Source organism: Ostrea edulis, chromosome 2, assembly GCF_947568905.1.
Source record: "Ostrea edulis chromosome 2, xbOstEdul1.1, whole genome shotgun sequence".
Classification (NCBI taxonomy): Eukaryota; Metazoa; Mollusca; class Bivalvia; order Ostreida; family Ostreidae; genus Ostrea; species Ostrea edulis.
This window is the reverse complement of record NC_079165.1, coordinates 8,225,049-8,252,836: the sequence shown is the minus strand read 5'-3', so window position 1 is coordinate 8,252,836 and position 27,788 is coordinate 8,225,049. Positions and strand designations below refer to the sequence as shown.

At 34.3% G+C, this 27,788-nt stretch overlaps 2 protein-coding genes across 3 annotated transcripts; both read left to right on the top strand.

Annotated features, from left to right (window-relative positions):
* Positions 1–74: 74 nt before the first annotated feature.
* LOC125666490 (uncharacterized) lies at positions 75–1,786 on the top strand. Its single transcript, XM_048899637.2, has one exon. The coding sequence runs from the start codon at positions 247–249 to the stop codon at positions 1,474–1,476; it is 1,230 nt and encodes a 409-aa protein (XP_048755594.2). The 5' UTR covers positions 75–246; the 3' UTR covers positions 1,477–1,786.
* Positions 1,783–27,039, top strand: LOC125679671 (ribosomal RNA processing protein 1 homolog B-like). Of its 2 annotated transcripts, XM_056157520.1 has the most exons (14): positions 1,783–1,794; positions 6,233–6,385; positions 10,415–10,485; positions 12,693–12,836; positions 15,216–15,398; positions 18,392–18,456; positions 20,009–20,105; positions 21,032–21,103; positions 21,529–21,615; positions 22,784–22,881; positions 23,693–23,877; positions 24,575–25,323; positions 25,635–25,713; positions 26,482–27,039. In XM_056157520.1, the coding sequence occupies exons 2-14, from the start codon at positions 6,256–6,258 to the stop codon at positions 26,796–26,798; spliced, it is 2,277 nt and encodes a 758-aa protein (XP_056013495.1). In that variant the 5' UTR covers positions 1,783–1,794; positions 6,233–6,255; the 3' UTR covers positions 26,799–27,039. The 2 variants fall into 2 exon arrangements, with proteins under 2 accessions (XP_056013495.1, XP_048775041.2); XM_048919084.2 differs by lacking the exons at positions 1,783–1,794; positions 21,032–21,103 and having other exon boundaries at positions 6,222–6,385.
* The last annotated feature ends 749 nt before the right edge of the window (positions 27,040–27,788 follow it).

The following is a 27,788-nucleotide window of genomic DNA, read 5'->3' as shown; positions in this document are numbered from 1 at the left end:
GAGAGGTGGAAATGGATCAAAATTGCAACAAGATCTAGAGTGATCCACAAAGATGCTACATAGCAGAGGGTTCACGTGACCTACCTGAGGAATGACCACGTAAAACTCGACTCCCGAAAATTTGGTCGGAAAGAGCTATTTTTGAAGCTTTTTAATAGGTGATTGCTGCTTCTCTGCAACCCATATAACTCACGAACTTGGATAGTGTTTTTTTGAAGATTTTTGAATGTGTTTGATGCAGTAAAAATGCCGTTGAATCAACAACAAAAGAGTGGTCAGACAAGTTTTAGAAAGACTGAGCAGTGTTCCGCAAATCAGGTTAGTGTTAACAAAGATATGAACTGTAGAATTCAAGAATTACAAAACACCATTGATAGTTTAAGGAACAAACTATCCAACTACGATTCGTTATCAAATGACATTGCCCAAATGAAATCTTTAATCCATGATGAGGAATCGGGATTTGTGAAATCACTCAAATACGTGGCAGAACAATCGGAGAGCAATTACGACGATATATATTTTATACGTCAGGAGAATGCCCAACTTCGAAGCGAAGTCGATTTATTAAGGGCCTCAGTGATTAAACTGGATAGAAAAATTGCACACCAAGACAAGGAACTTAATGAATTACGTTCCCGTTCAATGCGAGATAATATTCTGATCCACAACTTTGAATATACACCTGGTGAACTCCTATCAGATGCTATTCCCAAACTGATAAAGGAATCTTTAGGGGTACAAGTTTCCTTTGTTCGCATTCACAGAAATAGCGCCAAGGGTACTTACAATTCTAGACCCGTCACAATAACAGCAAAATTGGTGGATCGAAGCAAAAAAGATGAAATACTGAAAGCGCAAAAAGCGAAAAAGCTAGAAAAAATCAGGCTTCCTTTCTATATAACATCGCAAGACCCCCCTGCAATTCGGGAAGAACGTAAAAGACTGTATGATATTTCTGACTCTCTGCGCGAAAATAAAATCAAGGCGAGAGTGGAACGGGGGCGAGTAACTTTGCCAAACGGTGACGCATATATTGATCCAGTACAAAAGATAGAAACATCGGATACTCTACAAATTACACCCGATGAAATAGAAAACCTGGATATCTCAGACACTACAACTGAACCAACCAAACTTAAGGGTTCTGAAATATTCGCCACCGGAGCGAAGGTTGCTTCAATAATAGAAGTTCAAAACTTATACAAAAAAGTTTGTGTAGACCCCTACTCAGCCGCAGCCGATCATCGAATCCTAATCTACAGGTTTGTAGATTCTTCAGGGAAAATTCACGAAAGTTACTGGGATGATGGCGAGCATGGAGCAGGGAGGCGCCTTATGACATATATGAAAACAAACAAAATTGAAAATCTGGGTGTAGTTATAACGCGCTGGTGTGGCCCAAATCATATTGGTCCGGACCGCTTCCGAATCATGGAGGACCATGTGTGTGAAGTGGCCAACACTGTACTCTAGGAGTGGCTACTGCGGGTTATATATGTATATATATATTGTATTATATCAGTGTACATTACTTGCAAGTTATATTTAGAAATGTGAATTATAAAAACTCAATATTACTAATTACTATTATCAAGGTACTATTTGCAGGTGGTGTGTATAGTTATGCTATAGTATGTCTATATTAATCTGCATATGATGGGTCTATATAGCTTTGTATCGCGATCATCCTATTCTAATATTGTTTTCCGGAATTTGTAATTGTGTCAATTTTGGTTTTGATAATTTCCTTCAATATTACAACTTCCGGTATACAAGACGACGACGACAAATGTATATATATTATATGTACTAGGTTTGGACAATAGCACTCTTTCCGACTAAATTACTCAGTTATAATATAATGAATCAACATCTTCAACTCTTTTCATACATGATTATTATTTTCTTCTCATTTCTCTCTCTCTCTCTTTCTCCTTTCCTTTACGTTTCAAACTTTTCAATGGGGGCCAGTATTTTGTCAGTCCGTGTTTTGCTGAAATCTATATAACAAACAAACAGATACATGGCTGAAATTAAAATTATCTCTGTGAACTGTCAAGGATTAAATGACCATAAGAAACGGAAAGACATTTTCCAATACTATCGCCAACAGCATTGCAGCATTTTATGTTTAATAGACACACATTTTACAATTGAAATGGAACAAGAAATAAGAAATGAGTGGGGCTATGAAGCTCGATTCAATTCTTTTACTTCAAACTCAAGAGGGGTTGCCATTCTATTTAATAATAATTTTGAGTACCAAATTCATGAACAGCCTATTTCAGATAATACTGGTAATTTACTTGCACTTAGCATTTCATTAGAAAATAAGAAAATAAGTTTGATATGTATATATGGACCAAATGATGACTCTCCTGACTTCTATCAGAAATTAGGAGATACTATTACAAAATTAAACAACGAGGAAATTATTATTGTTGGGGATTTTAATCTGGTACTAGATACTACCAAAGATTATTTCAATTATTTACATGTTAATAACCCCAAGGCAAGGGAAGCTGTTCTAGAACAAATGCTATCTTTAAATTTAGTTGATATATATAGAGAATTCCATCCAAATGTAAATAGGTTCACTTGGAGAAAACCTAATCCTATGAAACAAGCTCGCCTAGATTTCTTTCTTATATCTGCTTCCCTCCTAAAGGAAGTTAAAAGCAGTGACATTATGACAAGCTATAGATCAGATCATTCTCCAGTGTATGTATCACTTAAATTAAATAATTTCAAACATGGGAAGGGACTATGGAAGTTTAATAACTCACTTTTAAAAGACATTGAGTATATTAAATGTATTAATAATCATATTGATCAAATAAAACAACAATACGCAGTTCCCGTATATGAAAGAGAGTCAGTTTTAGACAAGAGTCAGTTTTAGACATTCCTGCAGCAGACATACAGTTTATAATTAATGAACAACTATTTTTAGAGACCCTATTGATGGAAATCAGATCAAAAACAATTTCATATGCAAGTCACATCAAAAAGCAAAGATCAAAAAAAGAAAAGGATTTACAAGATCAACTAGAAGAATTGGAAAGGGATTTTGAACGAAATATTGAAACTATAAATGAAAAGAAAAAAGATCTTGAAAATATACGAAATCATAAGGTCAATGGTTGTATGGTACGTTCCCGGGCTAAGTGGATAAATGAAGGAGAAAAGCCATCTAATTATTTTCTCAACCTAGAGAATCGCCATTTTACAAATAAAATCATTCCAAAAGTAATAATTGTAGAAAATGAAGTACAAAGAGAAATAATCAAACAAGAAGACATTCTGATGGAGGTGGAAAATTTTTATAGAAACTTATATTCGAGTAATAGAAATATAAATGAAAAAGCAGATGGTAAAATATCTGAAATATTAAAGGATTTTAGTGTTCCTAAGCTATCTGATGGAGAGAAAAAATCAATAGAAGGATATATTACTCACAAAGAAGCATCTATAATCTTAAAGGATATGTCAAATAACAAAAGCCCTGGTAGTGATGGCTTCACAGCTGAATTCTTTAAAATTTTCTGGAAAAAAATTGGATTTTTTGTCGTGCGATCATTAAATTATGGATTTGACCAAGGAGAATTATCATCAACACAAAAACAAGGAATTATAACTTGCATACCCAAAGAGGGAAAATCAAAATTCTCTCTAAACAACTGGAGACCAATTTCTCTTCTCAATGTTACATATAAAATTGGGTCAGGCTGTATAGCAAGAAGAATAAAAACTGTGCTTAGTAAAATTATTAGTAATGATCAAACAGGTTTCATACCTGGAAGGTACATAGGAGAAAACAGTAGATTAATATATGATCTAATGAATCATACAGAAACAAATCATATTCCTGGAGTGTTAGTTATGATAGATTTTGAAAAAGCCTTTGATTCTGTTTCTTGGAAATTTATAAATGATACTTTGCAATACTTTAATTTTGGACCTTATTTCTGTAGTTGGATTACAACATTTCACTATAATGCGGTTTCATGTGTAACACAAGCAGGCTTTTTATCTAATTTCTTTAAACTAGGACGTGGTTGTAGGCAAGGGGACCCACTATCACCTTACATATTCTTATTATGCACTGAAATTTTGGCTATAAAAATTAAAAATAACAGAAGTATAAAGGGAATTCTAATCAATAACACAGAATATCTAATGTCACAGTACGCAGATGATACATCCATTTTCCTTGACGGATCGGAGGTTTCATTGAGAGAAACCTTGAAAGAACTTGATGAATTTTATAAATTATCTGGTCTCAAAATAAACCGAGATAAAACTCAGATTGTTTGGATAGGAAGTAAAAAATATTCAGATGAAAGATTATGTTCTGATATGAATTTCAAATGGACAACTCGATTTAAACTACTAGGAATCCATTATGATGTGGATTTAAATAAAATTTTGAAATTGAACTATGACAAAAAACTTGTGAAGATTAAGTCAATTATTGACCAGTGGAGTAAACGAAAGTTGACTCCAATTGGGAAAATAACTCTAGTGAAATCACTCCTAATTTCACAACTAAATCATTTATTTATTGCCTTACCAAACCCAAAGAATGCTTTCATAAAAGAACTTAATACTATTTTATTTGAATTTGTCTGGAATTCAAAATCTGATAAAATTAAAAGAAAAGTTGCCACACAAAAGTATGCATATGGGGGACTAAAAATGGTTGATCTAGATTGTTATATCAAAGGACTAAAGTCGACTTGGATAAGGAGATTGGTTATGGAGGACAACTCAAAATGGAAAAGTCTCCTTAGAAATAATGTAAACTTGGACAAATTAATAAATACAGGTTCAGACTATATCTTACAGATAGTTGAAAATGTAAAAAATGACTTTTGGAAAGATGTCATGGTGGCTTTTAAGGAAATTCAAGAAAAAGTTGTCATTAAATCTTGGGAGGACTATATGAGCCAACCTTTATGGAATAATCATAAGTTCAAGATAGAAAGTCAGTCCATCTTCTATAAAACATGGTATGATAAAGGAATAAAAAATGTACATGATCTACTTGACGAAAAAGGAGAAATTATAAATTTTAAAATATTTAAAGACAGATTTAACCTACAAATGAATTTTTTAACATATATGGGTATAACACAAGTAGTAGCCACAGATATGAAAAAGTATAACTTTACAAATAAAGCATCTGTGCAAAAACCCCTTATTCCCTTGAATATCAAACTATTTGTTTTAACAAAGAAAGGGTCGAAACCTATGTATGATACTCTCAATAAATCAGATGCTATACCCACAGGAAAAAAGAAATGGAGTAGATATTTCATTACCTCTGATAACCAATGGAAGGCAATCTTTTACCTGCCATTCTTGACTACATTGGATTCTAAATTATTATGGTTTCAATACAGAGTTAACCACCACATTTTAACTACTAATAGCTATATGTACAAATTAGGTAGAGTAGATTCTAAACTATGTACCTTTTGTGATAGGGAAGACGAAACAATTTACCATTTACTTTGGGATTGTCCAAAAGTACAACAATTATTATCAGAATTTATCAGATATTGCAATTCAAAGGAGATTAAAATAGAATTTGATGTCAAAACTTTTATATTTGGTGATACAAAACAAAAACATTTAAGGTCATACAATGCATTACTTATAATAATAAAAAAATATATATATAGGAATAGATGTCAAAAAAATCAGCTAACACTTAAAGCCCTTATAAATGATTGGAAACAATTGTATCAAATCAACCTGGATAGTTATAAGGAAAGAAATGAATTAGATAAATTTAAAATGGACTGGGAAAAATGGTCTCCATTAGTCAATTGACTCCCTCCTCTCTCTCTCTCTCTCTCTCTCTCTCTCTCTCATAAAAAGAAAATGAACATTATAATATATATATGTACGCTTAAATATATTCATATTCTTTTGTATCTACTTTTGTGCAAATGTATGTCGATTGAGTGAAATAAAAAAAAAAAAAAAAAAAAAAAAAAAAAAAAAGATGCTACATAGCAAGTTTCAGCTTGATATGTGGCAGAAAAATGAAATTAGAATTACGGGTGTATAAAAAGTGAAAACAAAAATACTTGTGATTGTTTCATACTTAGTATTATAAGGGAGATTTTGTATTATAAGGGAGAGGAAGGATCGATAACTCTGTGGAAGAGAATTACTTTATGGCATTTTTATAAAACATCGGGTTTGGGATCTAACTAAGGTTACATCCGGGGAAGTTTGAAAATGGCAGCACCCTGCCCAACAGCTGAGGTGCATTTTGCCCAAAAACTTGCTGCAAATGAAAAAAGAACGAGAGACACTGCATTTAAGAAACTGAAGAAGTGGCTCCAATCTCGATCAAGTGATGGAAAGGGTAAGAAAAAATGTAATTGTTGATTATTTGTTCCAAAATTTTCTATAGTGTTGTACCACGTGTTTGCTTAGTTCAGTAGTATAGTATACCAATCTCACAATTTCAATGCTGCTTTCTGTTTCTTATTCTAGTTTGTAATGGAATCCAATCAATTTAGGCAATTATATTCTATCAAAATGTGGGAATAATAATAGCATTTTTCAATTAACATGAATTTTGAAAATTATATACACGTGAAAGTGGCCTTGATTTTAATTATTTAATTATTTTAAATACTTTGAAAGTGTGTAGCGTTTTTTATTTAATATTTAATTGTGAATTTTATTCAATGCAAAAATGCAAGTTAACATGATATTGACATTCTATGATTTCTCTCTGTAAGTACCACTGTGTATCCTAATGCAAAACAGTCAGAAATGCACACAAGAAGAAAATAATAACAATATATGCAATGACAGATAATAATAGTAAAAGGCACATAGTACAAGTACACATGATTGACTGTAATGCAAAAGATACCACAGGACGGTGCATTGGTACTAACAGGTTGGGAACACTTCCCCTATAGTAAGATATTCTCGCTAAAATGCGATTATCCCTCTCTAGCGAGAATAAATATATCCCGTATAACCGAGAAAAACACCCGCGGAGTACATCTTTTCGCGATTCACGTGAAAAGAAGAAAAAGAGCTAAAATGTCTGATACTTCTGCAAATATATGAATCAGAACAAAATCACTCACGATGTGTATTGGATTTCAGACTGCTTCCCTCTTACGCAGCAACTTTGATATGCAATTTCATGACTATGTTGTCAATTTCATAGAAACAATTCACATCATGTTGAGTGCGTGGCGCACTTATTCAGCGTTGCACGGGATTTTCCATTATTTTCAATACAGATGCCAAAACACCTGTTTATGGTAATGTTTATTTCTCGCTAAAGAGGGATAATCGCGTTTTAGCGAGAATATCTCGCTATAGGGGAAGTGTTCCCAACCTGACTAAGTCAACATGTCATGTTTACCATGAGTGCATAATTATGTATAACTTTCACATGCTTCATTTTGTATTGCTTCTTTAATCAAATCGCAAACGGCTACAAGTACATTAGTATTTTCACAATTGAGTAACCATTTTAATCTATTCATGTTGTCAAGACTGGAAAAATATATATAGCTTGCGAAGTTTATGAAACTTGTAAGTGCTTAAGATTTCTCCTGATGTTGAAGTTTACTTTAAGAAATAAATCATGACAGCATACTGTATGAGACTGTGTTGTTATAATATTTACATTTTACTTTCATTTCTTTCAGAATTCCTAGCTGTTAAAATAGACATATGTTTATTAAGATTCATGTGCACATGGCTTACAACTGCATGAGGAAATATCTATCATTTCAATTGTAAACACCATTAGACATACTTTATATATCAATGATCAAAAGCGTGTGATAGACTCATTCATGAAACTAGAAAAATTGTATTATCATATGGAATACAAAATCTGATGTTTTTTTCTTTTTTAACGAATTATTATTATTTGAAATATTATTATTGAAGTAGTATAACATGAAATAATTCTATGTTTATGTTTTTGTAAAGCTACTGTACAGTCACAATTGAAATCAAAAGTTTTTTTGATAATAAATCCAAGGTATAGATCTGTTCCTTATGTCCAGTCAGGTTGTTTATTATATAATATCAAACATGAAAAGCCATTCAGTCCAGAGTTATTTTTGCCAATCTCCACTTGTATTCAGGTATTAGAGACCACTCATATTAATTATGAATTTGTGTTAGACAATTCATGCAGTCAGAAAATCAGTCTTATGTACATTTCTACCAGACGGGAATGTTCAATACATGGACTTTAAATAGCCTTTAACTGAAGATGATCAGTTATCCATGAAAATCATCTGGTTATTTTTAACATGAGAATTTTCAACTTTGTTTTATTTTTAGCTGAAACACAATTTCAATTTATTACGAGTATTAAGGTAATTCCCCAGACCACGTCAAATAACGTTAAAAATGTTATTCACGAGTCACGAACGTTATCACACATTCAACGAACCCGATGGCATTTTGGTGAATTTTGTAGACCGTATAAGGACTGATTGTTTGAAAGCAAACAACAAAAATTTAGAATTAAAAAACAACATATGAATCGCAATAATACAAACAAGCAGGTTTTATACAAGACAACGCTCAGGAGAGAAAATGCTTATAGTTATATACATCGCGAAGTTGTAAACTCTCCATACACATTGCGTTACGACACACAGTCGTTCAGTAATATTTTGTGAGATTTCTGCAAATATTACAGATTATGATGTGAAATCGTGTTGCCAGCTTTCAATGTATCTATTGTAGGCCATTTCTTTTGTGTGATTTCTGATCATTAATGATGGGTAGAAATATCGAATCTCCTATTCAACAAAATGCAAATTTCTGTGTGCTACATGTACTGAAAGTCATATTTTTGTTATGTTTTCCCTATAATTTATTTAAACCTGAAAGAATACAATCAATGTTGTCATGAATTATCTAAATAAAATATATGCATAATCTAAAGCTATACTGACATTGTAAAAAAAAAAACAAAAAAAAAAACCGCCTCCTTGCAATTTTTTTATATTTCACGACAAAATTAAAATCGCTTTCGAGGCCCTCCAAATCCATGATAAATATGCATATACATGTACAGTGTATATGCATATCTCTGTTGTGTCTAATGATTTCAGGGTGTTCAATTTAGATCATACGCTGACAGGTTTGTCACTTATTTAGGCACTATCTCTAGGCCTAGGTGTCGCACGTTTGTGTTCTTGTACATACAGTATGGATCATGGGTGTCCGTAATGTAATTTTCTTTTATCTGAAACACTTTTCTGGCCGGACATGACCTTTAGTTTACTGATGTTTTGATTTTGAACGACTCGGAATGTATGTGGTAGTTACATGTTGTAAACACTTGCATCACATGGCTGTATCGTATGGTAAAAAAAACTAGCAGGAACTAAAAATTACGAAGTGGGCGAGGAATGCAGAATTCGCGTGTTTTAAAATATTCGAATTTCCCAAAATTTGTAACTTGAGCATAGGTTAGCATTCTCTGAATGAGCGTTTAAAATGTAAAAATCATTCTGATCTACATCACTTTGTTCCAACTAGATCTGGTGACATAATTTTATTTTTTCATCTATTGTGACGTCATTTCAGTGTTCATGTGACGTAGGATATGGATTTAGTAAGCTCCATAGTAAAGTTAGGATTATTCTAACTCCAAGCCCGATCCCTAAAGCTTATGGCAATCAATGAAAGTGGTTTTCAGCTATTTGAAGCTTTAATGTTTTAAACTGTTTTTCAAAAACCACCCTGTAATATTTCTTGAAATGGTAATTTAGTAATGCAAATGATGAATGAAACATGTTTGCAGAGATGGGAATTTTAGACACCATTTTCCAATATGCATTTTTACAAGGTTTTTAACCTAGAGGGGGTCATTAGGCTCTCAAATTATCCGATACCCTATCTACTTCTTATGTCAAATGATTGCTGGAGTGTAAAGGTAGAACATATTGAAATGTTTAAAAAATCTGAAGGTTTTTGAAAACACAATTTTCCGGATATGGTAGGCTATGATTAGTCAACATTTGACTACTATACGTGCATTTTCATCACCTTGAAACCAAGAGCATGGTTCAGTAGATGAAAAATTATTGAAAACAGTCAAATGCAATACATTTTCTTCAATTCATATGAAAGAAACATATTTCTATCGTTTAAATAAAGATAGTGCCTTAAAATGTATGTATGTTAACACTGCTTGTTTTAAAGTGATGTGTTCTATTTTTAGAAGTGGCTGCACTCTGGGAAAGGCCGCTAAACATATTTTTCTTCAGGAATTTGGTCAATATACATCCTAGATAAAATACATGCAAATTTTGATAGAAATCTGTAGGGTTTTCAATACTAAGACGTGGTATGGGGAATTACCTTAATGTTTCTTATTTTATTTTTTCAGAAGCAGACTTCTTGAAAATATGGAAAGGTCTTCACTATTGTATGTGGATGCAGGACAAACCACTAATCCAGGTCAGAAACGAATAAAAGTATTAAATATTGATTTGATTTGTGACTAATCACAGAAGAATTTACTTTCTGTCAATCATGACTGTGCATTTAAGCTTCCAATTTTTTTTTTTACAACAATACTATATCTTGGGGTGCCGTGGCCTAGTGGTTAGAGCATCGCACTCAAAATCACACAGCCTCTCACCTCTGATCGGCGCGGGTTCGAATCCCGCTCACGTCGGTAAGTGAGAAAGTTTACCAGTTTACTTTCGGAAGGTCAGTGATCTCTTCCCAGGTACATTGTATCTGGGTTCTCTCTTCCACCAATAAAAACTGGGCGCCACCATATAACTGAAAAATTGTTGAGTGTGGCGGAAAATATCAATGTTGGGGTGCTTTTATGTCACAAATTTGTATCTCTGTTTTTTGGTACCAATAGTTAAGACTCATTTACCGTTAACCAATTAGCTGAGATACAGATAGTGTTACATCATTTCCCATCATGCAGTGTTTCAACATTCAGTATAGCAGATATTTACTAACTTATATGTTGTAAAATTCTACCAATCCAAGAAACTTGATTTTAAAGTGTTTAGAGCACTTTCTTTTATCAGTTGTGATTTTCAGGGGTTATTTTCCTTAAACAGTCTATGCGTTTTTTGGACCACACAGGACATTCGGTCCTGTGTAATCAATGAACACACGGACCGAACCAAATTTTGTCAGACCGAAAAACCTTATGTAAAAGTGAAAACGCAGAACCAAGGAAATCTTATTTATTATACTATAGTAATATTAGTGATATTTTATCTTTAGTAGGCCTAACAGCTTTTCTTTTACCGGGGATCGCTCCAGCCTAATACTTTAGACAGTCCATGCGGTATTATCACATTCATTTACATATTTGGATCTGTGCGATATTTTTTATTTTATAACAAACATTTAAATGACTCCGCATCAAAATAGTAAAGCTCAAGACTGGACACTGAGCCATCAGACCTAAGGCACTGCACATTGGTCAGGTCCAACGGTTCGATGTCTTTCGCATAGACTGTTAAAAAGATTTTAGAGATTGTCACAAAGGAATTATTACCCCTTGGTTGATTGGTTGTTCATTTGTTTTAAGTCCCATTGAGAATTTTTCACTATATTGAGATGTCACCAGCTGTAAGTGAAGTACCACAAATTTAGACCTATACTTAGTGCTCAGGGACTTGGTCATGAGGGTTCTTTGACGTGCTATCAACTGCCGCAAAAGGGGACCTCAATTTTTAATGTCATATCCAAAAAAAGACCTATGATTCTTGCTTCTAAATGCTGATCATTTGGCATAGGACCAGTCACTACCTATGTTAACATCTTAGGTTACAAAGCGAATACTGCAACTTCAGCATACATGAACACAAAATCAATAATTCCGAAGATCAGTCGGACATTGGCAAATGTCCGGTAATTTTTGTTTTGGTCCGATCAATATCAGTTGTTGGCCGGACCAAGTGTCCGATAATTTCTTTTTTAATGAAATACATGATTAGATTCAATTTTTAGCAACATGTCCCAAAATTTATCCTCTTCTTTAGTCATTGCAAACAGAAAACGTGTTTACGTTTAACTCAAATATTTATCAAACTTGCAATCATCTTTTATTCCCCTGAGAGGGTGATAATACAATTGAGCAATATCCCGTGAAACTACAGACATCTTTGAAGCGTTTGAATTAGGTAATGAATAACACGGAAATAAAGCATTTAAACTATACTCTGATCAAGACGTACTTGAACAACATGGGCACATTTGATTTAATCTGAAGTGAAATGCTTGAGCTAATAAAATATGTCGCCGATGCCATTCTGGGCCAGAAAGTTCAAATTTACATGAAAGCTTCTTGACATTTTATTAAAATCACGGCCCCCGGGGGTAGGGTAGGGCGAAAATAGGGAATCAAAGGTTTACATGGGAATATATAGGGAACATCTTTAAAAAATTTCTTCTCAAGAACCACTGGGCCAGAAAGTTCAAATTTACATGAAATTTTAAGCTTCCTGATATAGTGTAAATTCAAGTTTGTATATACCATGGCCCCCAAGGGTAAGGTGGGGCCACAATAGGGGACTAATTTGCATATAAATTTTGGTCTGGTAAAATGTGATTTGGTCCAGTAATATCTCAATCATTAATGTCAGAAGTAATAAACCATCAATGTCAGTGTGTGTTTTTGCTGATTTTAGGAGGAACTTTCAGACAGCATGTGTAAGCTGCTAAGTGTCTTTGGAAATGTGGACATTTCTCTGATGTTCCTTGGAGTGTTTTTCCAGACTGAGTCCAGAGAATGGAGCGGAATAGATCGATGGAGAATGGACAAGTTTATGATGGTAACATTTAGGCAATTTAGGAGAAGACATTTTTATTTTCATACCTTGTCGTTGTTCATCCAAGATGATGATAAGCGCACAACTGTATTTCCGTGACGGTTATAAACTGATTTAATGAGGCTGATTGGATGAACAGCACTGTAAAATGCTAAACGTGATACTCATTTTTCTGCCCACTATGAAACAAAACAATGCTTACCAGTAATTATAGTGTGAGATTATAATGATGCAGAAAACCATGCTTATAGTGCTGGGGACGAATAATTTTGATTCATTATAAACTTAATTTGTTATGCATCCAATAAGTTCTTACAGGGAATGAAAATCACTGTAAGCATGAATTAATTTTTAAGTGTGTTCACTGTAACTGTGTTTAGCTATAAGCGTGAATTCATTATAAGTGTGTTCACTGTATCTGTGTTTTACTGTAAGCGTGAATTCATTATAAATGTGTTCACTGCATCTGTGTTTTACTGTAAGTGTGAATTCATTATAAATGTGTTCACTGCATCTGTGTTTTACTGTAAGTGTGAATTCATTATAAGTGTGTTCACTGTATCCGTGTTTTACTGTAAGTGTGAATTCATTATAAGTGTGTTCACTGTAACTGTGTTTTACTCAGTGCTCGAGCTGGGCTTCGCCATTTTCGCCAATGGCGAATTTTTTTCAAAAATGGCGGAAAAAAATTGAAAGTGGCGAAAATCCCTCTTTGCAATAAATTGTATTTTTAATCCTTTGTCAGTGACGCATTATCACCTGTTTGTTTATGCAGTCAAAATCTGTTTATTCAGTCAACGCGTGCGACCGGAAATCTCGCGTCGCTCCAGTGCACACAGAGCTGCCTCAGGTAATTCATGGCTGCAAAAAAGTGATTATGTAATTAAGTACATCGGACAGCTAGCTGTTTACTCTGCTGTGGTCAATTGTTTAACATTTAAAGTCTTATTCATTATCGTGTTATCATTTTCACATTAATGTCAATTCTTAACCAGAGAACCGACCGGTAATTAAATTGGCCGTATTATTGTGTATAATTTATATATGAATACATCAATTGTTTGTTTTTGCGGCCAGACTTGTTGATTACAAGATTTTGATTTTGATGTGTTTGATTTTAGTTCGAATATTTCATAAACAATGCGGTCGGTCACCATTGATATGGACATAGCAATTTTAATAAATAATTTTCTTTGAAGTTCGGTGCGCAACAGTATAAAAATGCTAATCTCATAAGACTATGCACCCCATTCTATTTTGACACTAAACTTGTAGCTTCTGACCCTAGTCAGTCTAAAATTAAAAAAATAACTATGTTTGGCTTTACAGTCAACCCCACCTGCTCAAACATCTGATTCTGTCCAAATTGCAAAATCTTCCATACAAAAACGGAAATTTAATAGGGAATGGTTGAGATACGACTTTAAATTGGGCTTGATGTTTTGTGACATCTGCATTTCGGTCAAAGTACACAATGTTTTCACTGAGGGGTGTAGCATCATGAAGTTTATATCTATATGATTTATTATCTGAATTTTGATTTCCATAATAGAATTTATCCAACAAATCAACTTCTTATTATTTCAGAAAGAAATGTTTAGGTATGGTAGCTGGATATGATTAAGTAATGTAACTGATTCAAAATGCTAAAATCAGTGTAATGAATGAAATAATATATAATATGATGGAAATAATTGTAAAGCATGTGATTATTTGTGCCGCGCCGCTCCCCAAAAAAGTGACGAAAGGGAATTCTGGTCCAGTGGGAACACTGGTTTTACTGTATACTATTTCTGTCACGGACTCTTGCTAATATTTATGGAAGTTTTGTACTGAAATAAGGAATAATGGTGTGCTCTGTTATAATGAATGTGTTCACTGTATCTGTGTTTTACTGTAAGCGTGAATTCATTATAAGTGTGTTCACTGTATCCGTGTTTTACAGTAAGTGTGAATTCATTATAAGTGTGTTCACTGTATCTGTGTTTTACTGTAAGTGTGAATTCATTATAAGTGTATTCACTGTATCTGTGTTTTACTGTAAGTGTGAATTCATTATAAGTGTGTTCACTGTATCTGTGTTTTACTGTAAGTGTGAATTCATTATAAGTGTGTTCACTGTATCTGTGTTTTACTGTAAGTGTGAATTCATTATAAGTGTGTTCACTGTATCTGTGTTTTACTGTAAGTGTGAATTCATTATAAGTGTGTTCACTGTATCTGTGTTTTACTGTAAGTGTGAATTCATTATAAGTGTGTTCACTGTAACTGTGTTTTACTGTATACTATTTCTGTCACGGACTCTTGCTAATATTTATGGAAATTTTGTACTGAAATAAGGAATAATGGTGTGCTCTGTTATAATAAATGTGTTCTTCTTAGTTGTCCAGGGAGATGTTGGGTCAGTCCTTGGTCCTGTTGAAGAAAGCCAAGTGGAAGAAGGCACACCTTGATTTCTTTGGTCAGATCCTTAAGGACCATGTCCTGATGGCAGAAAATGATGGCTACAAAATCCATATCACAGACATTTATCTAGATGAGCTTGAAAAAGCTGGAGCAGAAGTCGTAGGTGTTTAAATGATTAAAATGTGTGTTGTTTATAAAATGGTCAACATTTCGTTCGGTTTGCAAAATGATTTAAGCTTAAAACTTATGTAGGATTATTTTGAGCACAGGTTTGCTTTAGCTTACGTAAGCTTTTCTGATCAAAGTTTGCTTAATCTTTGTCATCTGCCTGCATTTCACATTTCTGGATTCCTCTGCAGAGTTGTGGAGGGTATAATATTTTTAACAGTCCGTCAATCCTGTTCTTGTCGGTGCAACCCCTCAGAAACCACGTAACAGAATTTCATGAAACTTTGTAATTATTGATAAGGATATACTGTGTAGATGCGATTACTGATTTTTTGGGGAGAGTTATGCCCCTTTTGAATATAGACATCTGGCTCTGTATTGACTTTATATATTCAAAAAGAAGAAGAAAATGATATTAAGGTAATGCAAGTTTCATAATTCAAACATGCTCAGGGTTCCAACTTCGACTGAATACCTTAGGGGCCAAGTGGGCCCCAGAATAAGAAATCCTGTTAGCCCACATGAAATTTTAGTAGCCCACACATATCATGAAATTGAATAACATGGTTTTTTTTACAAGAAAAAAGAAACATCAGGTCAAATTGCAATTTATTTAAAAACTTAAAATATCAATATTTAAATTCTACTTCCTTCTTCGTAATTCTTTCAAATACCTCTCTCATTTCCACTCTCATTTCGTCAACCTAGCAACTTCATGATCTTTGCGGCATCTGACTTTAACACATGTTTCTTCAGACTTTTTATGTTATTTCAAAATTTCTCAGCTTTACGATGCTGTCAAGTTTATAACTTGGGCAAGCTGTCACAACGATTGGACCTTTCGTGTCATGTTTTGTACACACAGCATGTCATCCCCTTTTTGCCGTCATCGAGCCATATTCTCCCCCTTCTTTCCACTTTGGTTAGAAGCAGACGCTTTCTTTTCACTTGAAGTAACCCTTGCGTTGTTCAACTTCTGGTTTAAATACATTTTGGAAGGTTTGATACCCCAGGAATCATGAATGTCTCGCCAAGTGGCAAAACCTAAACCGGAAATTGAACTTCAATTATAATAGGACTCGGATCGGTCGGAAAGAAAAATGTTGATCGGACAATTACGGTTGCCAAGTGGGCGACGAGAACGAAAATGTTGGGTGTCCACAAGCAATGTTTAGTCGCCAATGCGAGTGGGCGAGCGGTAATTTGGAACCCTGATGCTGCCATTCAAAGAAACATTAAGAATTAAACATGTTAAAAGCAGTTTCCTGTATTTAATGCATAGCATTGTCATTCCTTATGTGGGTGTGGGGTATGTGAACTTGCTCACTTTTTCTTTTATTCACAATATAAAGTACATAACACTTGAATGATTGTATGGAGGGAAGAAGATAATTATTTGAAATTCATTTCTTAAGAACAAATATACAATTCATCGAGTAAACTTTTCTTGGTTTGCTATAACCAGTGGGGTTTTTTTCCCCTCATATAACTGGTACCGATAAACGGTACCGTTCCCAATGCCAAAAACCATTGGTTTTTCCCAATTTTGAGACTAAAAATTCCCCAATTCACTTGCCGAAAAATGGACCGCTGACATCGTAATTTACTTTATCTGAAACATTGTACGAGTTAACTAAATGTTCACTTCCGATATTAAATTGAAAGTACAGATCATGGCAGTGCGCATGTTTTGTAGAGCTACGACAATTCTAAAACGAGTCTACGACGATTCCTTATGTCTCACAACAGCAAATATTTCCGTTAAAAAGTTTGTAAAGAGATGACTACTTCTTGTTTTGTTCTTTATTTTTTTTCTTTTGAAATCATTTGCAGATACATTGGTAGAAAATTCCCAATTTGTTCAATTTTGACGCTATTTTTCCCAGTTGAATCGGTACCAGTACCAGTGGGTAGAAAAAAATCACTAGCTATAACCTCCTCATTAAGCATGTTGAGTATTTGTAGACAGTTTGAAACTTCAAGTCATTAGGGCCCCACCATGTGGTGAGAGTCCTATAGTAATCAATTTCACCATTAGTACTTTCTATGTCACACAATGAATTTATGGAGTTGTGAGATTGATCACTGTTCATTATCTTCACCTTTTCATCTGTCTGTCCCTCAGTCTGTTAATCAGTACTTTCTATAGCACATGATAACTTGAGTTACTGGGGAAGATTTTCATAAATTTTATATATAATAATTCTGACATGTCAGTTTACTAGTGGTCGATGTGGCCACTTTAAGTGGAAAACCGAATACAGCAGACCTGTTTACTCTCAAGATTTCGACGGATTTTGAGTTCAAAATACGTCATCTCACATTTTCATTTACAGAAAATATAGAAATCTGTCTGTTTGCATTTTATCAGTTTTATGTTATTATCCGATTCCTTTTGATGCTTGGCCAATTTCTCAAAAATGTCGAGTTTTAAAATATTTCTATGATCGTAATCAAGGTCAAGTGATTTAAGACTGGCGGAAACCCCGCGAAAGAAGGCGAGGTAAGACCACTTACTTGCAGATCTTTGGAAATTTCCTCGGTCCGTCTTCAAAAGGAAGTACATCTACGCATGTCTGTTGTAGTTATTTGTAATATATTTCTCTTGCTCTCATATTGACAGAAATGTCTGTTACATGTATATAATATGGAAACAAAAATACACAAACATTGGGAATTGCTTCGCAAGTAAAACAGAAGTTTGAATGAATTTCTTGAATAATGTGACGATTAATTACAGTTGGGAGAACGAGCAAAGGTACATGTTTGTGAAATAATTGAAAAATACTGAGAGACAACGATGGGAGTAAACAGGTCTGATTCAGGCATCTAATATTGCAAGTTTGTTTTTCCACATCATTAAGGAAGGTCAGGTGAGTGTTGTGGTCCATGGGTCTCTCAAGTTTACAGCCTTGTAGGTATGATATGTGTGTGTATATATACTTCTGATAAAGGATGTGTACAAAATATGAATTCTGTTACAGCTTTCACCAAGTCAGATCATTCATTTTCTGGAACCTTTCTCAACATTCCTAGTGGAGTCCAAAAAGTAAGTTAATTATCATTCTATCTCCAAGTATTGAAGTAATCAGTTATAGTGATGTGATGGTCAATATCCAGATAGTTATAGTAATGTAATGGTCAATATTCAGGTAGTTATAGTGATGTGATGGTCAATCTCCAGGTAGTTATAGTGATGTAATGGTCAATATTCAGGTAGTTATAGTGATGTAATGGTCAATATTCATGTATTGAAGTAATCAGTTATAGTGATGTGATGGTCAATATTCAGGTAGTTATAGTGATGTAATGGTCAATATTCAGGTAGTTATAGTGATGTAATGGTCAATATTCAGGTAGTTATAGTGATGTGATGGTCAATATTCAGGTAGTTATAGTGATGTGATGGTCAATTTCTAGGTAGTTATAGTGATGTAATGGTCAATATTCAGGTAGTTATAGTGATGTGATGGTCAATCTCTAGTTAGTTATAGTGATGTAATGGTCAATATTCAGGTAGTTATAGTGATGTAATGGTCAATCTCTAGGTAGTTATAGTGATGTAATGGTCAATATTCAGGTAGTTATAGTGATGTGATGGTCAATCTCTAGTTAGTTATAGTGATGTAATGGTCAATATTCAGGTAGTTATAGTGATGTAATGGTCAATCTCTAGGTAGTTATAGTGATGTAATGGTCAATATTCAGGTAGTTATAGTGATGTAATGGTCAATATTCAGGTAGTTATAGTGATGTAATGGTCAATATTCAGGTAGTTATAGTGATGTAATGGTCAATATTCAGGTAGTTATAGTGATGTAATGGTCAATCTCTAGGTAGTTATAGTGATGTAATGGTCAATATTCAGGTAGTTATAGGGATGTGATGGTCAATATTCAGGTAGTTATAGTGATGTAATGGTCAATATTCAGGTAGTTATAGTGATATAATGGTCAATCTCTAGGTAGTTATAGTGATTTAATGGTCAATATTCAGGTAGTTATAGTGATGTAATGGTCAATATTCGGGTAGTTATAGTGATGAAATCAGCATTTTTAACACACAGAGGATGTTTATGACATAAAAATTTGTTTCTTAACAAGGTATGATACATGTGTATCAAATTTCCCAAGAGACACTTAGTAATGATGTTATGCAATAAATGTCTTACAATATTGTACAGCTGATTTCATGAGGATTGATTAAACTTTTCAGAATGGTTGTATCACCTTGCATCAGATAATTGATTTGTCACAATACATACTGCACACATACATACACCACATTTTTTATGGAAATTAATCAACCATGTCACAGAAAATACTGCATCAGCATGCACAAAAAAAACTTTTTGCAGTTCCGTTTCACCTGGGCTGGTGTAGCAAGCAATCACCTGGGCTGGTGTAGCAAGCAATCACCTTGGCTGGTGCCAGTTTCTTGATCACCTTAACAGGTGCTCTGTCCCTTGATCTTGGCTGGTTCCACAGCCCTTCAATCACTTGGGCTGGTACCGGTTTCATTTTTCACCTCACATCAGTTTTGAATTTGAAGTAATAGAAATTCTAAAGATAATTTATACAGTTGGTTTTTCATGATTTCAGTACGACACTAGTGAAGCGGGTCATATCCAGAATATTTGATGCCATAATACAACAGACTGTGGATGATGCTACACGGAGAGCAGAGAGGCTTCTTCAGGTATCCTGTCTATGTGTTTGTAAGGATGTATATTTTAAATCTGTTCAGTAGTGTTGCAATTTCTGGTAAAACAACAATTTTTTTGGCATTGATTCAGGGATCATCATATGATAGGTGTCCTATAGTAATCACTCCGTCCATCAGCACTTTCTATGAATAGCAATAACTTAAGTTTCCATGGGAATATTTTCATAAATTTGATACGTGATATTTAGGTTAGGCAGAAAAAGACTCCTTTCGATTTTCAGATTGATCGCACGACCCTCTCTGACTTGTCAATTTTCTAGTTTAAATCGTTATTATAAACTTAACCTAACAGATAAAAACAATTGACAAAGATGATTTCGTTTGTCCATAAGCTGAAAGATTTGGTACTTAGCACTGATAAGATTGAAATAATGTTTAAAGTTTGATAAGAACAAATCTGGCCATTCACAAATATAAATATTGTGTTGTATCAGGCAATTCTGGGCAATACACATTAAACAGCCCAGCTGTTGTGTTCTCAAAGTATTTACTCGTGATCTTGATTATAGAATATTCAGTAATCAATTAAAATTGGAAATCCCAGAGCATTGATGTAAAAGCATATATTCTATTTATGAAAAATGTTTTTAACATTAAGATCAGATAACTTTATTGTATATGGAATCTAGATTTGATTTTGTACACAGGGAACATTTTAGTAGGATTTATCTGTATAAGAAAATGGCAATCTGAATCTGTGGTTATCTGTTGCTCAGTAGATTGACTGTGGCAGTTGCATACTTACAGAGTACAAACTATTTTTCATCTATGGCACAGGAAACAATTCACATTTTCTCTTCCAAGACACATAAAAGATGGCCAAATTCCATTATTTTGAGATTTGTCTACTCAGATTATTGTCATTCATTGACTTGTGAAAAAATTATCATTTCTGGTAGAAACTCCAAGGAGTATCAAGACACCTTAAAACATTGAGAAGAGGAAGACACCTGTATACCAAGTATTTGGAGGTCAAAAGTCAAGGTCATGAGATTATGAATGAGATTTTCCAGTACTTGGGTGGGCAATGCTTGGATAAAAGATGCTTAGTATACAATTTGAGATGAAAGTCTCAAAGAGACTGGGAGGATTGTGAAATGTATGACATGGTAGCTAAGTAAAGCTAGCATGTTATTGACAGCAGCTAATGGTGGGGTCCTGTGTGACTTCATCAAATTTCTAGTTGGGGCAGAAAATTGTTGTGCCCTGTGGACCAATATAATGAATGTGGTACATATTTCTGATGTGTGTGTTGTGAATGTGGTATTTCTGATGTGTGTGTTGTGAATGTGGTATTTCTGATGTGTGTGTTGTGAATGTGGTATTTCTGATGTGTGTGTTGTGAATGTGGTACATATTTCTGATGTGTGTGATATGATTGAAATTTTTTCAACAGAAGGAAGATGAAGCAAACAACAATGGTGCTGATGTAGAAGATCTGGATGAAGACGAGGAGGAAGATGACACCCCTCCAAGACTTGATGTAAGATGGGCAGATTTGTTGTGATCTGAAACATGTAAATTAACTTTTAGAAGACAACACAATGCACATTAGATGACTAATTTTGAAGAACATCTGCCTATTTCTTCCTTGATCACCTGCCCTAAATGATGAATAAATCACATTGCCTGACAAAATCATGGAGGCAAAAACTGATTTAATGAGTCTGAAGGGCACATCAAGAATTCAATCTCAAGCTATACAAAGAATCATTTCTTATCGAGAGCACTTTTTTTGCATTGATTTCTCATATTCATATGTAGAATTATTTATTATCTTACTGTATGACTGAAAAATTAAAACGTGTAGATTTTGGGGGGTATTTTGCTACATGTATGTCTTGAGAGTTGAAACACAGTTATGAAAAAATCATTGAAGGCTGCAAACTTAAAACCATAAAGACGTACTATCTCAACCACATTGATTTCAGTGAAACCGCATAGGAGTAGGAGTGTTGACCTGTTGGTTACCATGACAATATTCAGAAAAGTTATTACATTTGAATTGTGTGAATGTTTCAGAATTTGTGGTACGTCACCTTAAGTAGATGCGTCTTTTCACTGGTGAAGAATTCTCAGAAGATGTAAAACCACCAACAAGAGCAGTTTTTTCTTTTCTGAAAAAAATCCTGAATGCTCTATTTGAAAATTCCACAATCACTGATTTGTGTTCTAAAAAAAAAAAAAAAAAAAAAAAAATTTAACAGGATATACGAAATTGTAAAGAAACCAATGTTTGCAAATCTCTAAACCAATGGTTTTTTTATTGCAAATTTTGCCAGAGGCAAAGATTTCAATATGTGATGGGTCATGTTTTAAGGAATTTTATTTTTTTTTCATCGTTAAGATGTTGGTTATGACCTCACAAGATGATGTGAATTCATATCTGTATCAATTTGAGAAGAAAGATCGTATTCCTGAGTGCTCCAATATCAATTACAGATATAATTTATAGAATGATGTCACGAATTTACGAGTAGTTGTTGCTCTGCGTGATGTAAATCATCCTTGCTTGACATACAGTGGAGGCAAAAAACTGATTTAATGAGTCTGAAGAGCAACTGATTTTGTATGTTTTATTAAAATGGTGTCAAGGTCTGGATTAGTTTGGTCACTTAGCTGAATAATGTATCGCTCTGTACATGTTTCAGTTCGACTACGGAGCAATCGCAGACAGGTTGTTTGAACTTGGGAAGAATCCAGAGTGTTTAAGTCGACATAGGACCCTGGTGTACAATGTAGTCAAAAAGTAAGTCTTGCATTTAAGCTGTCTAATATTAGTCAATAAACTACAGTATTAGAAAATACTATTTACTCCTGAACATCTAGAAAATCTAAAGCAATGCCTATCCGTTATCCCCAACCACAAAAATATGTCTGCTCATTGTCAACAACGCTGGTAGAAATGGGGTTTTCGGGCCATAGCTTAGTAATGGACGACCATAAGAAGCTCCTGTTTGGCACTGATCCTGAACTGTGGTCATTTATCCCAAGATCTAGGTCACCCACAAAAGTTAAATCTACATGTATTACAGGAAAGGTCATCTTGTTCAAATTATTTGGAGAATTAAAATGAGTCCAAATGACTTGTACAAGTCATTTCCTGTAAATAATAACAATTTTATGCATTTATCTGCATTCAAAGTTTCCAAGTTTAAAACAAGTAAAATCTTTCAAGTTACATCCCCTGAATTTTTGCTTCCTAGACAAAATTCAATTTGCTGTCAAGTTGGCTCCCTATGTAACTTTTGATAAACATGCAATAATTTCAAAGTTGATAACTATCATTGACAAATATCATTTTATCTTCTCTTTTTTTATGATATTAGACAGAAATATGGTGGCTACCCTGTCTCATAATTTTGATATGGAGAAACATCAGTTGAATTAAACATCCTTTTCTTCCACAAAAATACTTCAAATCTCCATTTCTCTGAATCGAATAATGGATGCTCTTTTGTTAGTCTTTAACTTTTTTTTTTAACAAAAACCCTCAACGATATGCCCACTGTCAGCTGTGTATACAATAATAAACTAACCAGAAAATTTGAATCTATCAGATTTCGAGATTTAAATGAAGGAGCCCTGCCAACCAAAGTAAAGGACTACAGTTGCCTACAGAAGGGGTACATCAATCGAGAGGATTTTGCTAAATCAGTCAACAAGCTTATTTCCATGGAAACCGAGGTACATAGACAGAAAAAGAAAAGAAAAAATCGAAAACGAAATAAAGACCAGGAAAAAGGTAATTTAGTGTTTGTTGATTGCACATTTTACTTGGTCTGTTGATCGCACGTTTTACACGAATGGTCTGTTGATCGCACGCTTTACACGGATGGTCTGTTGATCGCACGTTTTACACTTAATATTGACCTAGTATATGTTTGATGTACCATATACAGGTGACTGTCAATGATTGGGAACATTGATATATTTGATTAGTCTCCCTGGCTGGAATTTGTACTCGTTATGAAGTCAATTTAGTTTTGAATCCCAATCTTTTGAAACTTGTGATATCCTGAAGTAAAATTTTAAGTCCCATTATATATCATCCAATAAAATTTACTATTGATGCCTTAAAGTGCTAATGTTTACACCATCCATCATTCATGACCTACTTAGCTATGTACATGTATGAACTATACCTGTGTGGTGGCCTATGTAATGAAAGCGTGGCTTGTTAGGGCTTTTAAGTAAGTAAGTAAGGAATCTTTCTCAGTAATTCCAACAATGGGATTAATTGGTCGGCTGTAAAATTTGATAGATGTTCATTATCATGATTACGATATGTGACAATCAGTTAGATATATATCTTTTATACCTTCTTAATGACGATGTAGTATACCTCCTTAATGAAAGGAAACTGACTTCGCTGTGAAGTGTGGCCCGTGGGCGTCTGGTTTTAAATCCTCCTTATGATGATTCGTTACTTTTTACTCTAGATGATGATGGGTGCATGGTTCCAAACAAAAAGAAGAAAGAAAATTCTGTGGAGAACAAAAATGAAACGAGTGTAAAAACAAATTCCGAGACTCCGACTGTGGTGAAAGAAAAGATGAAGAAGGAAACAGGACTAACCAAATTAAAAGATAAGTTACTGGGAAAACGGAAAAAGGAGCGTGATTCTACGCAGTCTTTGAAAAAGGCAAAGCAGGAAGATTCAGGCTCAGGCATCTCTCGGAGTGTAGAGACACCTGTTAGTCGGGGGGTGATAGACTCTCAAAAAACAGAAACACCTGTGAAAGTCGCAAAAAGGAAATCGTCAGGGAAAATTTCTAGTGTAGAAAAAGAAAGGACTCCTAAGTCATCTCAGAATGGGATAAAAGACTTTGAAACACCCACATTTGATGAAGAGGAAAATTATGTTAAAACTGTTGAAAAAGACACTTCAAGTGTAAAACAGAAGCAATCAAGACACAGTAAAGTGGGACTGGACACTTTGGAACTAAAGCATATTCATGATCAGGAAGTAATTAATAACAAGGAAGTCAAAGCAAATGCTTTAGAAGAGGAAGTGGAGATTTGGGTTCCCAATAAAAAGTACTCAGGCAAGCTGAAGAAACAAGAGAAGAGTGCAGAAGTTAAGAAGTTTGCTCAATTTGAACATGGTGCACAGACTCCACCAGCTTATGTAAAAAAGTCCTCTGCCAAACTTGCTACTCCAAAAACAGAGCCAGGAAAAGCATCAAAGGCAAGTGATGGGGTTGTAATTGGAGATTCTGTCAGTGATCACTCAGGTGATCAAGTGCTATTGGTCTTCCTCCATCGTCGTTCGTCGTGCTTTAACAATTGTACATTGTTAACTTCTTGATATTAACTACCATACCGATTCTTTTATTAAAGCAAACTCTTTTGGACAAAGGGGGCATAAATTGTAAATTTCAGGACCCCTGCACCATTTGGGCCGTAGGGGCTGAGTAAAAATTTGCTAATTTTAAAAAATCCTCTCTACATACTGTAGATCAGTAAGATTTTAACTCTTGTATTTTTTCTTGTAAACAGAAAGTAACAGGAAGTGAAAAAAAGAGTCGGACGTCAAAAAGAAAAGTCACATTTGACATGAAGAAAAACAAGGCTGTTGGTGAGTTATATATTACAAGTTATATATGCTGTATTAAACATGTAAATGGGTGTACTTAGGTATTCTTCATGCCGAAAAAATGCAGTAATGTTGAATTGAACAATGCGTTTGATAAGACAGAACTTTTCATCATAGTATATTGTGTAATATTTAACTTTTTTTTTTAAAGGAAGTTAATGAGCAGTATTAAAATGCAACTTTATGTCAACAACTTTTATAATTATGCTTTGTACACAATATTATTTATATTTTATGAATAAATCCATCTATGCCTTTGTAAATATTTCTTGTGCAGTTTATCAATATTGAAATTTTAGTATATTCCAATGTTGGACCAAAAATTTGCCTCTCAACACTGTTGATACATTTTCTATTCTTTTCAATGTATTTGGAGAAATTCGACATTGGTTGACTGCCGAGTTGTCGAACACATCTACATGTTGTCGTGCTTACTTACTATGAAGGTAGTGCGTAATATCACATGGGTCTGTTAAGGCGGAACAACATTCGGGGGGGGGGGGGGGGGGGGGGGGGGGGGGGGGGTATTACTGTCCTGCTCAGTAAATTAATACAGAAATTGGGAAAGAATGTTACATGTATATTTTTTACCACAATCAATTTCATTTGAGTAATATCCAGGCAATTTTAAAACATTTCGTAATATAAAACATGCCTAATTGATATGACTTGCATGTATATGTACATGAACTCTTGATTTTACAGATATTCAATCTGAGAGATCTTGATGATTTCATTTTACTTCTTCAGGCTTTAAGAAAAGTATCCAATTTAGTCCATCACCCTTCAATCCAGACAAGAGACCAGAACAGGGCATCCTAAAAACACCAGATGGTTCATCGCAGGAAACACCTGATGGTACGCCGTCTGCCTCGTCCCGGAAAATTACCAGGCAGCCAACACCACACGTGAAAACCAGGGGGGTGAAAAGAACGCCATCTAGTGTCAAAAAACTGCGAACACCAACAAGTGTTCAGAAGTACACTGGAACACCGATTCCAAACAAAGCAGCTCCCGTGATGAGACTTGTTAAGTCACCTCGTGCCAAAGCAGCGGATTATTTTTAGGTCATGGATATATACGTGATCAAATTGAACCCATTAGTATTACTAAAATTGAATAGATATGATGTACTTTTAGTTTATACTATTGTATACATGTACAGTGTACATTGTTATGGCTTGCAAGGAAAACGTATCATATGATTTGTTTTATATCCAACTTTTCAGAAAAGCATTTAAAAATTATATCAGATGACACACTGTTGAAAAAGTCAATAAAATGGGTATTTTTGACCAGACTAATAAAGATCGTTAGATGTTTTTTTGCACTGATTAGGGCCTCACCACATGATGGGTATCTATAGTAATCACTCTTGTCCGTCCGTCTTTTCATCCATGCATCAACACTTTCTATGGCAGGTCATGGCTTAAATTTTCATGGGAATATTTTCACCTGTCAGGCACCATTGTAGAGCCCATTGTGACATATCCGTTTTCTAGTTAACCAATCAGTTGCTGTGTTTTACACAGGTTTTCTTATTAGTATTATTACATTAGACAATCGACTGTCAGAAATATTAGATTGTCATCAGATTGTACGTTATAAACCTGGGTATGTTATAACCGCAATGATACAGGACTAAACTTTAAAAATCCCATCTTAAATCCAGAGATGCGTTATAAATGGCAATATTCATCTTTGCTAGCCAAGTGTCGGATTCGCTTGCTCATCATTACAACATCAAAAATGTTGTAGAGTTTACTTTGATAATGTATGGCAGTGAAAATATATGTAGTGAAGAAATTGTGTAATGAACGTCCAACCGTCTGTTAAATTGTTTTAGAATCTTATCTTGGTATTATCAAAGTTTGTCTGTGGTTGTATTGTGTAGAGAAGGTGTATTGCAGCTTTTTAAAAAAGCTGGTGATGACCACAATGTCCTCATAAAGTAAAATCTCGTCTGTTGCGGGATGATCGCCAGGCATTAAAATAGCAAGGAGAGTTCACAATGTCCTTATAAAGTAAAATCTCGTCTGTCGCGAGATGGTCGCCAG

What these genes read in the sequence shown, in the direction of transcription:
- LOC125666490 (XM_048899637.2), top strand. Translation starts at nt 247, where the DNA reads ATGCCGTTGAATCAACAACAAAAGAGTGGTCAGACAAGTTTTAGAAAG.
- LOC125679671 (XM_056157520.1), top strand. Translation starts at nt 6,256, where the DNA reads ATGGCAGCACCCTGCCCAACAGCTGAGGTGCATTTTGCCCAAAAACTT. An exon ending in TCGATCAAGTGATGGAAAGG is followed by an intron (nt 6,386 to 10,414) that starts GTAAGAAAAAAT and finishes TTATTTTTTCAG; the next exon opens with AAGCAGACTTCTTGAAAATA. An exon ending in AGCCAGGAAAAGCATCAAAG is followed by an intron (nt 25,324 to 25,634) that starts GCAAGTGATGGG and finishes TCTTGTAAACAG; the next exon opens with AAAGTAACAGGAAGTGAAAA.